This window comes from Peromyscus eremicus, chromosome 8b, assembly GCF_949786415.1.
Source record: "Peromyscus eremicus chromosome 8b, PerEre_H2_v1, whole genome shotgun sequence".
Classification (NCBI taxonomy): Eukaryota; Metazoa; Chordata; class Mammalia; order Rodentia; family Cricetidae; genus Peromyscus; species Peromyscus eremicus.
In genome coordinates, this window is record NC_081424.1 from 48,192,690 (window position 1) to 48,205,744 (window position 13,055).

The window sequence follows — 13,055 nt, forward strand, 5'->3', positions numbered from 1 at the left end:
CTTCTGGCCTCCACAAATGCATCTGATACACAGACATACATGCAGGCAAAATACCCATGCACATAAAATGAAATAATATTTTTTTAAAGCTACACAACAATATAATGGTTGGTCATACTGTTTTTCTAAAGCCATACTGCCCATGACAGTTGGAAGCTCTTTAAATTATAATGAACTAAAGTAAAATTAGAAATTCATTTCCTCAGTCATGTTTCAAATGCACTGGTTGCATTCCAAGTGCCTTAATGCTCCTGTAACGTGCATTGTTACTTGGCTGGAAAGAACAAAAAATATTTGTATGGTGACAAACATTCTATTGAACAGTCCCATTCTAGAATGTTCCAGGATCCTAAGTGTCGATTTCAGAGGCCTGGGAGAGAATTGACATAGAATGTGTTCAGAATACTCACGGTCTGACATGGTATTAATTCAGAAAGGATCACCAGCACCTGTCTAGATACCCAGCTCTGGAAACCCTGGATTTTCGTTCAGTGTGCGTGAGTGTTTGCCTGCATGTACATCAGAGGCCAGAAGAGGACATCAGATCCCTTGGAACTGGAGTTATAGATCATTGTAAGCTGCCACATAGATGCTGGGAACCAAACCCAAGGTCCTCTGTGAGAGCAGCCAGTGCTCTTAACCACTGAACCACTTGTCAAGCACCGATGAAGTCTTATTCCTGTATTTTACACTCCTACCTTGTACAAGTAGGATACTCGCTATTTTATGACAAGCTTTCTGAGCCCTGCTGTCCGGGCCAAGGCTTCTACCTTGATCTTCATGCAGAGTGAGTCGTTTTGTTTTGCTTGTTGAGATCTTTCTTGTCCTTCCTTCAAGACACTATTCAAGTTGTTTTGTTTTTCCATGCTGAAGATCAACCCCAGAGCCCTGTGCAAGCTAAGCAAGTGCTCTACCACCAAAGTACACCCTTGAAAGTTCTCTTTAATGCCTTGCCAGCTTCTGCAGATCCCCATGCCTTCCCTGCAGCCTGCCGCCTCCTGATGTCTTCATGTTTACTCGGAGCCCTGGCTGTCCACCGTCTCCTGCCACACTTGTTTATCGTGCCATTGTTTACACTCTATCAGGAATTCGTGCACAGAAATCTCCCGAAACTTTCATATTAATCCTTGACATTGTGAAAGTACTTGCCATAGATGGTCATGTGCTAATTCAGCACAGGCTTGGGCATGTAAGCCATTCTGCTAGACACTAGGCATATCAGGGTGAAGGAATAAACAGATTCATCCCTGTGTACACAGTCGGGAACAGCACCATGCCAGTGCTGATAAACGCACAAACAGTTATAACTTATTTTATCATTCTATTTGTTTTTATAAAAGCTAGATTTTTTTTCCACAAAGCAGCTTAAGTAAATCCCAAGTTCAGGTGAAGATCATTAGACTGAGCTTGCCCTGCAAAGTTTATACTTCTCTTCACAACCAAGCAGGAAAAGGATAGAAAGTTCCTCCACTGAAGACATAGAGTACATAGATTACCCACAGTTGAATATATAGATTACCCACAATGGAAGCAGAAATACTCATCTGGGGAAATTTTCACACTACCCCTAAGCAATAAGTTAACTGAGATATTTTTATTTATTTATTTTTTATTTGCAAAATGCCGCAGCAGAAGTTCCCCGGAAGGAACCTTGGCGTGGGCTTCCTGCTCAGTGCGTTGGCTTACCTGCTGAGAGCCATGCAGCTGTGATAGTGAGAAGCAGAGGAGCAGAGGCTACCCACTGCTCGTCTCTTCCTGTTTTTCCCCCCACCATGGGTTCTGTGGGAGTCCTGCTTAGTATAGATCACAAAGTCAGCCTGGGCACTGGCTTGATAGTCCAAACGCACTTTCCAATAAATACTAGCAAGGAAGAGAGTTATTGGCGAAAACTGTGCGCTCCCTTGTGCGCACAGAAGGTTGGAGTGAGTGGCCCTGGGACAGGCAACATCTGAAGCCTCGCTGGAGTGGAGAGATGCATAGGAACTGCCGCTCCCTGCTTCAGGATCAGGGCTCCTGGTGACTGGCTTCCTCTGGTCCTTGGGCTTCATGAGAGAATTCTTTCCTGCTAGGAAGATCTTCTAGCATCTCATTAAATTTTTGTTTATTTTGGAGTGGTGCTATGTGCTATGCCACACATGTGGAGGGCAGAGAACAATTTCTTCAAGCGTCTGTTCTCTCTTTCTACTGCTTGGGTCCCATGGATCAAACTCCAGTCAGGCTTGTTGGTAAGTACCTTTACCAGCTGAGCCTCATCACTGTTCCCATATTGTTGCTGACCATCAGAGGAGATTGTGGTAGCTTCAGCAGTGGCAGGAGCAAGCACTTCCTTGCATGGTGATGTGCTATGCAGACACTAGATCGAAGGTTCATGTACCAGGTGCCCTGTCACTGCCACCCCATCATCTGAGCTTTCCTGTAGGTGGATCAGCTCTGTTCTGCCAGCCACTTCCCAAATAACTACCCAGAGACCTATTATTAAATTATAAATGTTCAGCCGATAGCTCAGGCTTATTACTAACTAGCTCTTACAACTTAAATTTTAACCCGTTTCTATTAATCTACATTCTGCCACATGGTGTTACCTCTCTTTCATCTTGCATCTCCTGTTTCCTCTCCATGTCTAGTTGGCTACTCCTCTGACTCCGCCCTTCTTCTTCCCAGTGTCTTTAGTCTGGTTCTCCCACCTAACCTTATCCTGTCCAGCTATTGACCAGTCAGCTTATTTATTAAACTAATCACAGTGGCATAGTTACACAGTGTAAAGGAATATTGCACACTTTCCTGTATCCTCTGTAACTCCTGTACCACCAGAAGTTCATGTTTCAATGACAGAAAATTTGTAGACATTTGATCACCAGTATTTGGGGTAACTATCCACTCTAGAGGCTAGAGTAACCTTTGGATAAGTAGATGGTTCTTGCAATTGCTAACATTGTCCCCTTGCCAGGATCTAGAATTGCTTAGTAGACAAACCCCAGGGCATATCTGTGAGGGAGTTTCTAGATTGGGTTAACTGGGGTGAAAAGACCCATGCTAAATGTGTGTGACACTGTCCTGTGGACTGGCATCCCAGACTGAATAATGAGAAAGCAAGCTGGGTGCTGGCATTCGTTATCCTTTGCTTTCTGGCCTCAGATACAAGATGACCAGCTGCCTCACACTCTGTCGCCATCCTTTCCTGTAATGAAGGAATGTATGCCCTCCAACTGCAAGCCAAAATGGACCCTCCGTGGAGTGGCTTCATTTCAGACCCTTAGTCACAATAATAAGAAAAGCATCTGCTACAGTCCTTGACCTCAAAGACATCATAGCCCATCTCTGTTTTTCAGCTAACTTGAGCTTTGAGTTTCGTATGTTAGAAGTTGTGTTGGGTTTCATGGCATAGTCCTTTAATCCCAGCTACTCAGGAAGTTGAGACAGGAAGCTTGCAAGTGCAAGGCTAGCCTAGGCTGCGCATGAGGTCAAGGCTGGCTGGAGCTCATTGAAACCCTGTCTCAAAATTAAAAGGGAAAAAAAAAGTAAATAGAGGGTAAGAATACAGCTCAGTAGTAAAGCACTTGCATAGTGTGAACAAAGCCCTTTGTTCAGTTCCCAATACTGAAAAATAACATCACCCTCAAGGGTATCTCTAGCCCAGCCTCAACTTCGCATTTGTGCCGTAGGTCTTTCTATGACATCCCTGCATCCATTGTATTTGTACTGAGCTCTCCTGGAGTGCTCAGTCTGTGCCCATGGGACAGAAAGGACTTCCTTCTGACTTCCAGCTCCTAATTCACCTTCTGCCTCGCTGGGACGTAATTAGTTGTCCCTTTTAAGAGAGGAACGCTCCCATGTGATTTCTCATATGACGTGGTTTTTAAACGGCACCTTGCCAGCCAGGAGCTTTTAGGATGAGAGTTCCGTCCAGCCACTTGAATCCATCAGTAGAAGGACCTCTGATTCCGTCAGTCCCTTCTGAGGCAGCATAAGCCTTGCCAGCAGCCCCTCCATCAGGAAAGAGCACTGTGGGTGCCCCTGCCAGCAAAGCAGGGAATGCTGACGTGTACTAAGCATGTCCCTATAGGCTTTGTGGGAAGGGTGGCCGATGAGATAGACCTGAGAGCTTCAGAGAGTTCAGTGTTTGAAGAGAACAGGGAAAGAGATTTCGTGGGTTAATCCCAGAAGCAAGAAGGCAGAGGACACAAAGGTTCCAATGACATAGGGGCGGATGCTAAAATACCTCGGCCAGCGTGTCTGTTTGCAGACCGTGCAGTGCTGTGGTGCAGGGCTTTGTTCTCACTTAGGTATGTGTTGGGAAGGGAGGACTTGTAGTAGAGACTGTTCAAAGCGAAAGAGAAATCAGAGAGCTTCCCCAGGAGATGACACAGGTAGTCCCCCTCCAACCCCCCCGCAACTGAGGCAGGCACATGTACCCTATGACTTCCTGCCTCTTCACCTGCACTTGACATTTCATGAGTGGGAATTAGAGTTCTCATTTTTTGTTGTTAGCCCTGTGGTTTGCCTCTTAGATGAGAGTAGGAGGGAGACAGGGAGGGAGGGGGTGACGCAGGTGTGTGCAGGTGCAGTCACCCTGTGCATGCTCAGTTGGAGGCCCAGAGCCTTCCTCTGTCACTTTCCAGCGTTAGTGTGTGTGTGTGTGTGTGTTCCCACAAACCACAGTGTGTGGAAGGCAGAAGGCAGCTGGCAGAAATTGGTTCTCTCCTTCCACCACGTGGGTGCTAAGGATCAAATGCAGGTTGCTGGGCTTGGCAGCAAGCACCCTCACCTGCTGAGTCATTTAGTAGCCCCTCTGCCTTGTCCTTTACTAACATGAGGCTTATCTTGCTCCCTAGGCTGTAGAGGGAGCCTGTTTCCTCCTCCCCAGTGCTAGAAGTGTTGGTGCATTGAAGCCATAATTATGAGAGTGCTAGATCCGAACTCAGGTCCTAATGCTTGTACAGCAAACACTTTACCCCCAGAGCTAGCTCCCCAGCTCACGAGTTAGGTTTTTTTTTGTTTGTTTGTTTTTTCTTTTTTTATCATTATATTAGACATTTTATTGATTACCAGTGAGATGATTTTTCATGTGGTTATTAGTTTTTGCCCATTATTAAGTGTCTTTTTGTAGGTATTCAAAATTCATTTTAATACTAATCTTTTATCTCTTAAACTATTCAGATGTTAATCTTCTCTCAGTGTACCTCTTATCCTTTTACCTTCAAAGCTTTATATTTTTTAACTCAGAATTTGCCGAGTATAATGGGGTACACCCTTAATCCCAGTGTTCAGGGGGGCTAAGTCACCCTGTCTCAGAAAAAATGAAATTTTTTTGTTTAAATTTTATTTATTTTATATGTATAGTTATATTGTCTATATGTATGTCTGTGCATCGCATGCTTGCCCAGTGCTCTCAGAGGCCAGAAGAGGATGAACTAACCCTCTGGGACTGGAGTTACAGGTGGTTTGTGAGCCACCAAATGTGTGCTTGGAATGGAACCTAGGTCTTCTGGAAGAGTAGTAAGTGAGTCATCTTTCCAGATTCCCAGAGGGGGAATAAAATTTAAGGATCCATAAAATCATTTATGATTTATTGTATGTGTGCATGCATTGGTGTGGGTGTGTTAAGTGTGTGTAGGTTGAGAATGTTTCATGTAGCCTAGGCTATCCTTGAACTCACGTAGCCAAGGCTGGCCCAAACCTCCTGATCCTTCTCCCTGTACCTCCCAAGTGCTGAGAATACAGCATGCATGACCCATGTCCAACTTTACTCTGTTCAGTTGTTACCATCTTTAAGAAATCTTTCCCCATGTTGGGAAGAAATCCTGTGGTGTTTAGAGCTTTGGTTTTCAAGTTGAGGCCCTGTTCCAAATTGGATTTTTTGCAGGGAGGCAGGCTGGTGTGAATTCTAGTTTTCTTTCTTTCTAGTCAAAAGCCTGCTGGGTCCCCAACGTTCTCTGCTGTACTCCTTCCGTTATGTGCTCCCTCCTACCTGGAGAGATGCCTGTCTGAGTCCATTCTTCTCTTCCATTGGGTAATTCATCCACTGCTGGGTTGCTATTACAAGACATTGATTAATATAACTTAATGTGTCTGTGAAACCCACTTATTTCTAGTAATGTTTTTGCATAACATAAACCATTATTTTTAATGTTGAAATGGATTAAAACTGTTAACTAGATTGACAGCCCTTTTGTGGGCTAAATAGCAAGACTTCCTTCCTGCCAGCTGACTTCTGATGTGAACACTTCAGTGCCTTAGGAACTGAAGGAGAAAGAATAGCCGGTTTTGAATGCTATGCTTGTGGCGGAGATTTCCGTCAAAATCTACAATGATACCCGACTTTCCCTTAGCTCTTCAACCATGTTAAGGCCAATGATTCTGTTGTCATTTCATGTTTCTCCAGCTTCCGATTGTGGAAAAAATAAGAACCATCGCCCAGGCTGTCTATGGAGCCAAGGACATTGAGCTGTCCCCCGAGGCACAGTCCAAAATCGATCGCTATACACAACAGGTAAATAAGAGCCCCGTACTTTTAGTGGTGGAATCTGCCTTGCAGTCTACAAAATGCACACCTCGATTTGAGGACAGGTAAGTTTTGTCTCATAATTAAACTCTATTAAATTGCCCGAGGAGCAACAGATTAAAGTAGTAGCATAAGTACTATTGGTTAGGGCATTTATCCTCTGACTCGGGCATCATGGCTTCTGAGATTATGAGTGTGGCTCTGGTTTGCAGTGCTGGGGATGGAACCCAGAACCTGGCTCCTGAAAGAAGTCAGCATTTTCCCACTGGGCTTCATCCTTATTCAGGGTCTTTGATATGGGTGTCTGTGGGGGTACCTGGCCCCACTTTTCTGCTCAGGGTACTCTTGAGTAGGGAGAACTGAGACATGTTTAGATAGAAATATAGAGGAGAGACAGAAACAGGATAGCCTCGGGAGGGCGAGGATCAAAACTCACCAGCCCCTTCTGGCTCTTCTAAAGGGCTATTTATAGAAATACCAAGGGGTGGAGCAAAAGACCTCCCCCCAGCACAGCCAAGTGCAGACCCTTCCAAACACCTGGTGACCATGCATGTGGTCAAGCCATCCCCTTATGCAGTCCTGCTGGGTAAAGCAAGCTCAGATCTCACTAGGAAACCTTTGTGGGCTCCCACAGTGTCATCCATGGTCACACTCCTGTTCACTCAGCCAGAAGCATTTGAAAGTGTCCCTTTGGTATGGGGGGTGGGGGGACAGCATTTAATTCTTTACAATTTCTCCTCATTGTGGAGCTCTACTATCTTAAAAATGCTTGCGTGCTGCAGGTGAGGTGACGTGATGGGAGCGTTTGGTGGTGTTTTGGTTTTTCGAGACAGGGTTTCTCTGTGTTGTTTTGGTGCCTGTACTGGATCTCGCTCTGTAGACCAGGCTGGCCTCGAACTCACAGAGATCCACCTGATTCTGCCTCCCGAGTGCTGGGATTAAAGGCGTGTGCCACCACCGCCCGGCTTGGTGGTGTTTTTATGCAGGTAGTTTATTAGTTTATTTTCAGGCCGGTCCTTAGGTACTGAAGATTCCACCATCTTTTACCTCCATACAGTGACAGGGGCAAGCAAGCAGCTGTGAGAGGGACTTCGTGCCTCCAGTGCCTCTGCCTGCTTCAGCCTCATCACATAGCGGTCAGCATCTCAGCAGCTTGCTGTCAGGGTCACTGTGTTACAAGTAGCATCACTGTCTTTCCCCCCACACACACACCAACTCCCTTATGCTACTTATAAATAAGTTTGATATTTTGTCAGATGCTATCCTAACAGTGCCAAGTTGTTTCTCTGGGGTTTGGTAAAAATTGTTTTTTTTTCCAGCCTTTAACCTTGCATTCAGAGGCAGGTAGATCTCTGAGTTTGAGGCCAGCCTGGTCTACAGAGCAACTTCCAGACAGCCATGGCTACACAAAGAAACCCGTCTCAAAAAAAAAAAAAAAAAAAAAAAAAAACACAATCACAAACGTGGTTTTCCCAGGGCAAGGCTTATCCATTGCACTCCAGACATGCTCACCCCAAATCTGAATCTCTCCAAATGTGGGGAACTCAACTGCATAATTTTTGATAATTGGGGACTGTGTTCACGCTCTCCCCTGAGAGGAAGAAAAAATCATTTTTCCCTGAAGTTTGTACGTGTATTCTCTTGGCTTGTCTTTTTTTTTTTCCCCTATTTTTCAACACTGAGCTACATTCTTGATCCCAGCTTTTCTTTCTTCCTTTATATGTGTGAGGGAGAGAGTGTATGTTTTGCATGCATGTGAGTGTATGGGTGTGCACATCTGTGCATAGACATGCAGAAACCAGAATGTCCATACTTTCTCTTAGTGCCTTGACATAGGGTTTCTCACGGAACTAAAAGTTAACCCTTTCAGCTGGGCTAGCTAGCTAGCAGGCTCTCAGGATCCACCTCTCTCTGTGCACCCCACTCCTGCTGAAGTTACAGGCCTGCATAACCATGTCCCGATTTTCACATGAACGCTGGGGAATTGAGCTTGCAAGAGTAAGTGTTCTTGCCCACTGAACCATCTCTCCAGTCCCTGAGCTTTTCTTTATCAAAAAAAAAGGATTCCCAGACTAGGGCTGTAGCTCAGCAGTTGAGTGCTTATGCACCAAACCCTGAGTTCAGTCCACAGCAGCACGTAAACTGGGTTTGGAATGGAAGACCTGTAATCACTGGCCGGGGAAGGTGGACGCAGGAAGTCCAAGATCATTCTTAGCTACATAAAGTTTTGAAGGTCAGCCCAACTAAAGACCTTGTCCCTTTTAAAACACACCCCCAATATGTACAAAGACTTGTCAGTTACCGTTCTACACTCTGATACTCTATGGTTATTTTTTGACTGTCTGTCAGTCACTGCTCTACACTCTGATACTCTGGTTATTCTTTCACTTCTGTACAAACACCTGAGTGAAATCAAGTCATTGTCATCAAGCTTGGGGTATTTTTCCCATGAAGTTTCAATGCTAAGAACTATCATTTATTCTAATAGTCTTTTTTAGTTATAAAATATTGTTTATGATGTAATATGTTAATGGGGTGGTATTTTTTAAATTTTTCTACTACTAAATTGTCGAAGGCTATATATATATATATAAAATTTCATAGGAATTATATATATAATTTCATAGGAATTATTTCAATACTTAATCATTCCACAAAATCAGAAATTCTGGGTACCAGTTGTGATTTTTTCTTTCCTCATCAAAATCCTCATTAGTATGTAAAAGTAGGGGTTTCCAAAACCCAGCATCCCCCCCAATTGATAATACTCTAAGATGTTCTAAATAGTTTTAGGTTGAATCATAAGTAATTGCATTCTGTCATCTGTCTGTCTACCACGGGAATATTCCTTAAAAGTGAGTGTCAAGTATGTGACTGCAATTAATTAGTGAGACCTCTGAAGGGACGCTATGTGCTGTTTAATTACAGCATCCTTCCCAGACACTGTCCTTTTTGTGAGATGCTGCACGTGACTTCCTCCCCTTTCACCTTTGGAATTCTGGGTCAGGCACAGACTTTGGTCCTTAAGAATAAAAGAGGCTTAAAAAGTGACCTCATCTTAGTTCCTCTAATGTAATCGCAGATCAAATAGCCATGATTCATAAACCAGCACAAAGGGCCCTTTGCTTCCCAGCCGACTCCAAGAAGGACAGAACAATGAGACTCAGAGCCTCATTAGGAGCCTTGTTCTGTATTACCTTTCTCTTTCCTGGATATTAATAGCTTTGGAAAGTGCTCTCTACAACTGTTCCACTGCTGTGCCTAAAAATAGCCTTGCCTTTACACACACACACACACACACACACACACACACGACTGTGCAAGTGCCCCCTCTTTAGGAGAACCTCCAGAGTAAACAGTAGACCTCACACTCTTGTAAATCATGGCCGTATGGACATGAATTCTTATTCTCAGCGTCTTGCTCAACAGATAGCAGCAGCCACTCTTGCACCTGCCTGGATCTGCACCAGCATTCAGTTACTGCAAAGGGGTTGTAAAATGAAGATTAAGTCCAAGGGACCAGGATTTATGACAATGAATGCATTTCCTTTTCTTTCCTACAGGGTTTTGGAAATTTGCCCATTTGTATGGCAAAGACCCACCTTTCTCTCTCTCACGAACCTGATAAAAAGGGGGTGCCGAGGGATTTCATTCTGCCTATCAGTGATGTCCGGGCCAGCATTGGTGCTGGGTTCATATACCCTTTGGTGGGAACGGTGAGTACCGGGTTTCAAAGCCTTTCCTCATTCCGTGTGGTTATCATGTCTTAATCACGCTCTGCCAGCTCTCCAAATCGTACACTGGGGAGGAATTGACAATATCTGCTGTTTTTCTGAGTGCTCTTCCACCAATAACCAATCGGGTGAAATCACATCTCTGCCATTGCAAGCCAGGCTATTCTATTTTCAGATCCTGTGTTCAGGATCCATAGAGGCATGAAGTGATTTTCCTTCAGGGACAGAAGTCACTGGGCTGTTTGAGCAGCAGTGTGGCCTAGACCCCGACTTAACAAACTTTTTCACCTTGTTTGCAACTCAAACTTATCGTATTGTGCCTCTCTGGGGAAATTGGGGCTAGCTGCCTGCACTAGCCAGGACCCTAACAGCTACCTCTGAGCTAGGGGGATCAGTGTCACACCCCTTTGCTCCGTCCTGAGCACATCTGATAGGACCTGGCTAAGAAAATGAATAAGTCACCTGCGTTCCCATTTCACACGTCATCATGATGGGACTGCGTCACTCGGGATGGTCACTGTTAGTTCCGTTTGTCTGTTGGAGAAGGGGGTTGGGGGTGAGCAGAGAAATAAATGGGCTTTATCCCAGTCACCAGGCTAGCTTCTCTCCATAGGCTTTTGTGGCTTAAATTTGACTTGTGATGGGAGATTAGGTTTAGAATTTTAAAATTACAGCTGATTGAGCTGGGCATGGCGGCGCACACCTCTAATCTCTGCACTTGGGAGGCAGGGGCAGGCGGATCTCTGTGAATTCGAGGCCAGCCTGGTCTACAGAGCAAAGGCTCCCCACAAAAGACAAAAAAAAAAATACCTCTTAGCATCACTATTACTGCAGTTGTTATCAACTGACCTGAATCCCAATTTTAAAAGTCATAATAATTTTTATATTAAGGCTCTATAATGCAAACAAGGAGTGAAATGACAAAGAATTCTTTCCCCGATATGTAACCATTTCATTTGATGTTGGGCAGAATTTTCTGAGCACAATTTTTTAATTCCTTATGCACTTGAGGTACAGAGATTCTGAGAAAAGCAAGTGTGAGCAACAGAGGAATGGCCAACATAGAAGCAAGCGTCTAGAATATGCTGCCTTGGCCAGCACAGAAATGTAGCCGAGGACGCACCAGCTGGTTCTACCACGGAATGGGAGGGGAAGAGGAGATGGAAGAGTTCTTCCTAAAGGATGTGACCTCAGGATTGAAGACACAGAGAATGTCACCTCAAAGGCACAAAAGAACATGGTGTCCCTACCCAGGTAGTTTAGTGTGACTGGAGATGTCAGGTAGTACAGGGCCTTGGTGGTCATCTTGAATGCGATCTTAGGGGTTTGTCTTTCACTCAGTCTGTCCTAGAGCGCCACTGAAGGGTAGGGTTGGCTTAGAATGCGCTTTTTAGGAGACGAGCTGCAAGCCAGCACCTTGCGGAGAGAGTGTAAGGGAGAAAGAACCAGCCCCGAGGATGCGTGAGGTCAGTGACACCAGAGGTGGTTCGAGTCAGCTCTGCAGCTGCAGAAACACGTCAATGGAGGAAGCAAACCCAAGCCATGTCGTAAAGATGGCTCCCTGGAAGCAAACCCAAACCATGGGAGATGGCGACAGGGCTGGTTGTCCTGCCCTTCTCTTCGCGTAACAAAAGCGAGTGAAGGGAGGAAGGATGGGGACCATCCTCATTATTTGGGCTCATGGATTAAGAGGGAACGCGTACAGTTCATCATGGAGGAAAGACAGCTGATCACAGAGAAGAGGGGCCGGGCTTTAAAATCTCGAGTCCTGCCCCTCTAGGGACCCATTTCGTCCAGTGAGGCTTCACCGCCCGCAGCCTTTCCAACGGCTCCTTCACATGGGAGCCAGTGTTCAAACACATGAACCTCCAGAAGACATTTCACATTCAAGCATCTTAACTGGGCAGCTTTGGGTAGTCCCACTATTGTTAAGTAAGGAACGGGGGGGGGGGGGGGGGGGGCAGTGGCGCCTGCCTTTAATCCCAGTATTGGGGAGACAGAGGCAGACAGATCTCTAGGAGTTCGAGACCAGTCTAGTCTACATAGTGAGTTCCAGATCTACCTAGTGAGACCTTGTCTTTTGTAACAGAGGGAAAGGGGGGGAGGGAGGAGGGAAGGGGAGAGAGAGAGAGAAGGGGAGAGAGAGAGAGAGAGAGAGAGAGAGAGAGAGAGAGATCCCAGGAAAGGGGTAGATTCACGGGGACAGGGTTGAGTCTGGTATCCGATCATTTTGAAGGGTTGTCAGGACATAGGAAATAAATCTGTACCCCACTTAGAAACACAGAAGCAGCCAGGGAGATGGTTCTGTGGGCCAATCTTCCCACTCCCCTCCACCTCCATGGCCAGGCTAAGACCAAAGCTGTTCTGGAAAATCAGAGAGAACTCTTCCACTCCCAGCCTGTTCCCGGCCTGGCCCTTTGACTCCTGACTACTTAGTAAATGAACGCGTGGAGTAGCCCTGGAGCAGTGGAAGCTCAGGGGGTTTCCTGGAGGGAACCGTCTGTGCCCTTATCTCACCTCACAGGGCTCAGAAGTTCCTCCGGTGGCCACTCTCAGGGACAGGGAGTGTCCGTGTGTACCTCAATCCTGAAACAATCAGGCCTGAGGAATCAGGAAGGAAGTGGAGCCTGAGTAAAGGGGGTCCTGGAAGGCAGAACACTGTCACTTGGAGGCAGCGAGAGGGCTGCTTTCCGTGACCGCACAGGAAGCTGTGTGCAAACCGGGCAAATGCCCCCAGGAGGCCAGGATCTCCTAATAAGGCTGCAATTTACTTTCTCTGACCCCACTCTGGGCCCTACCACAGGCTGCCGGGATGCTTC

The 13,055-nt window shown here is 45.7% G+C and overlaps 1 protein-coding gene across 1 annotated transcript in view; it reads left to right on the top strand.

Annotated features, from left to right (window-relative positions):
* The window catches only part of Mthfd1l (methylenetetrahydrofolate dehydrogenase (NADP+ dependent) 1 like), a 189,338-nt gene that overhangs the window by 131,360 nt on the left and 44,923 nt on the right, over positions 1 to 13,055 (top strand). Inside the window, exons 25-26 of the mRNA XM_059272782.1 lie at positions 6,383 to 6,490; positions 10,066 to 10,218. Of these exons, the coding sequence (XP_059128765.1) occupies positions 6,383 to 6,490; positions 10,066 to 10,218 (261 nt within the window). The remainder of the gene's footprint in view (positions 1 to 6,382; positions 6,491 to 10,065; positions 10,219 to 13,055) is intronic.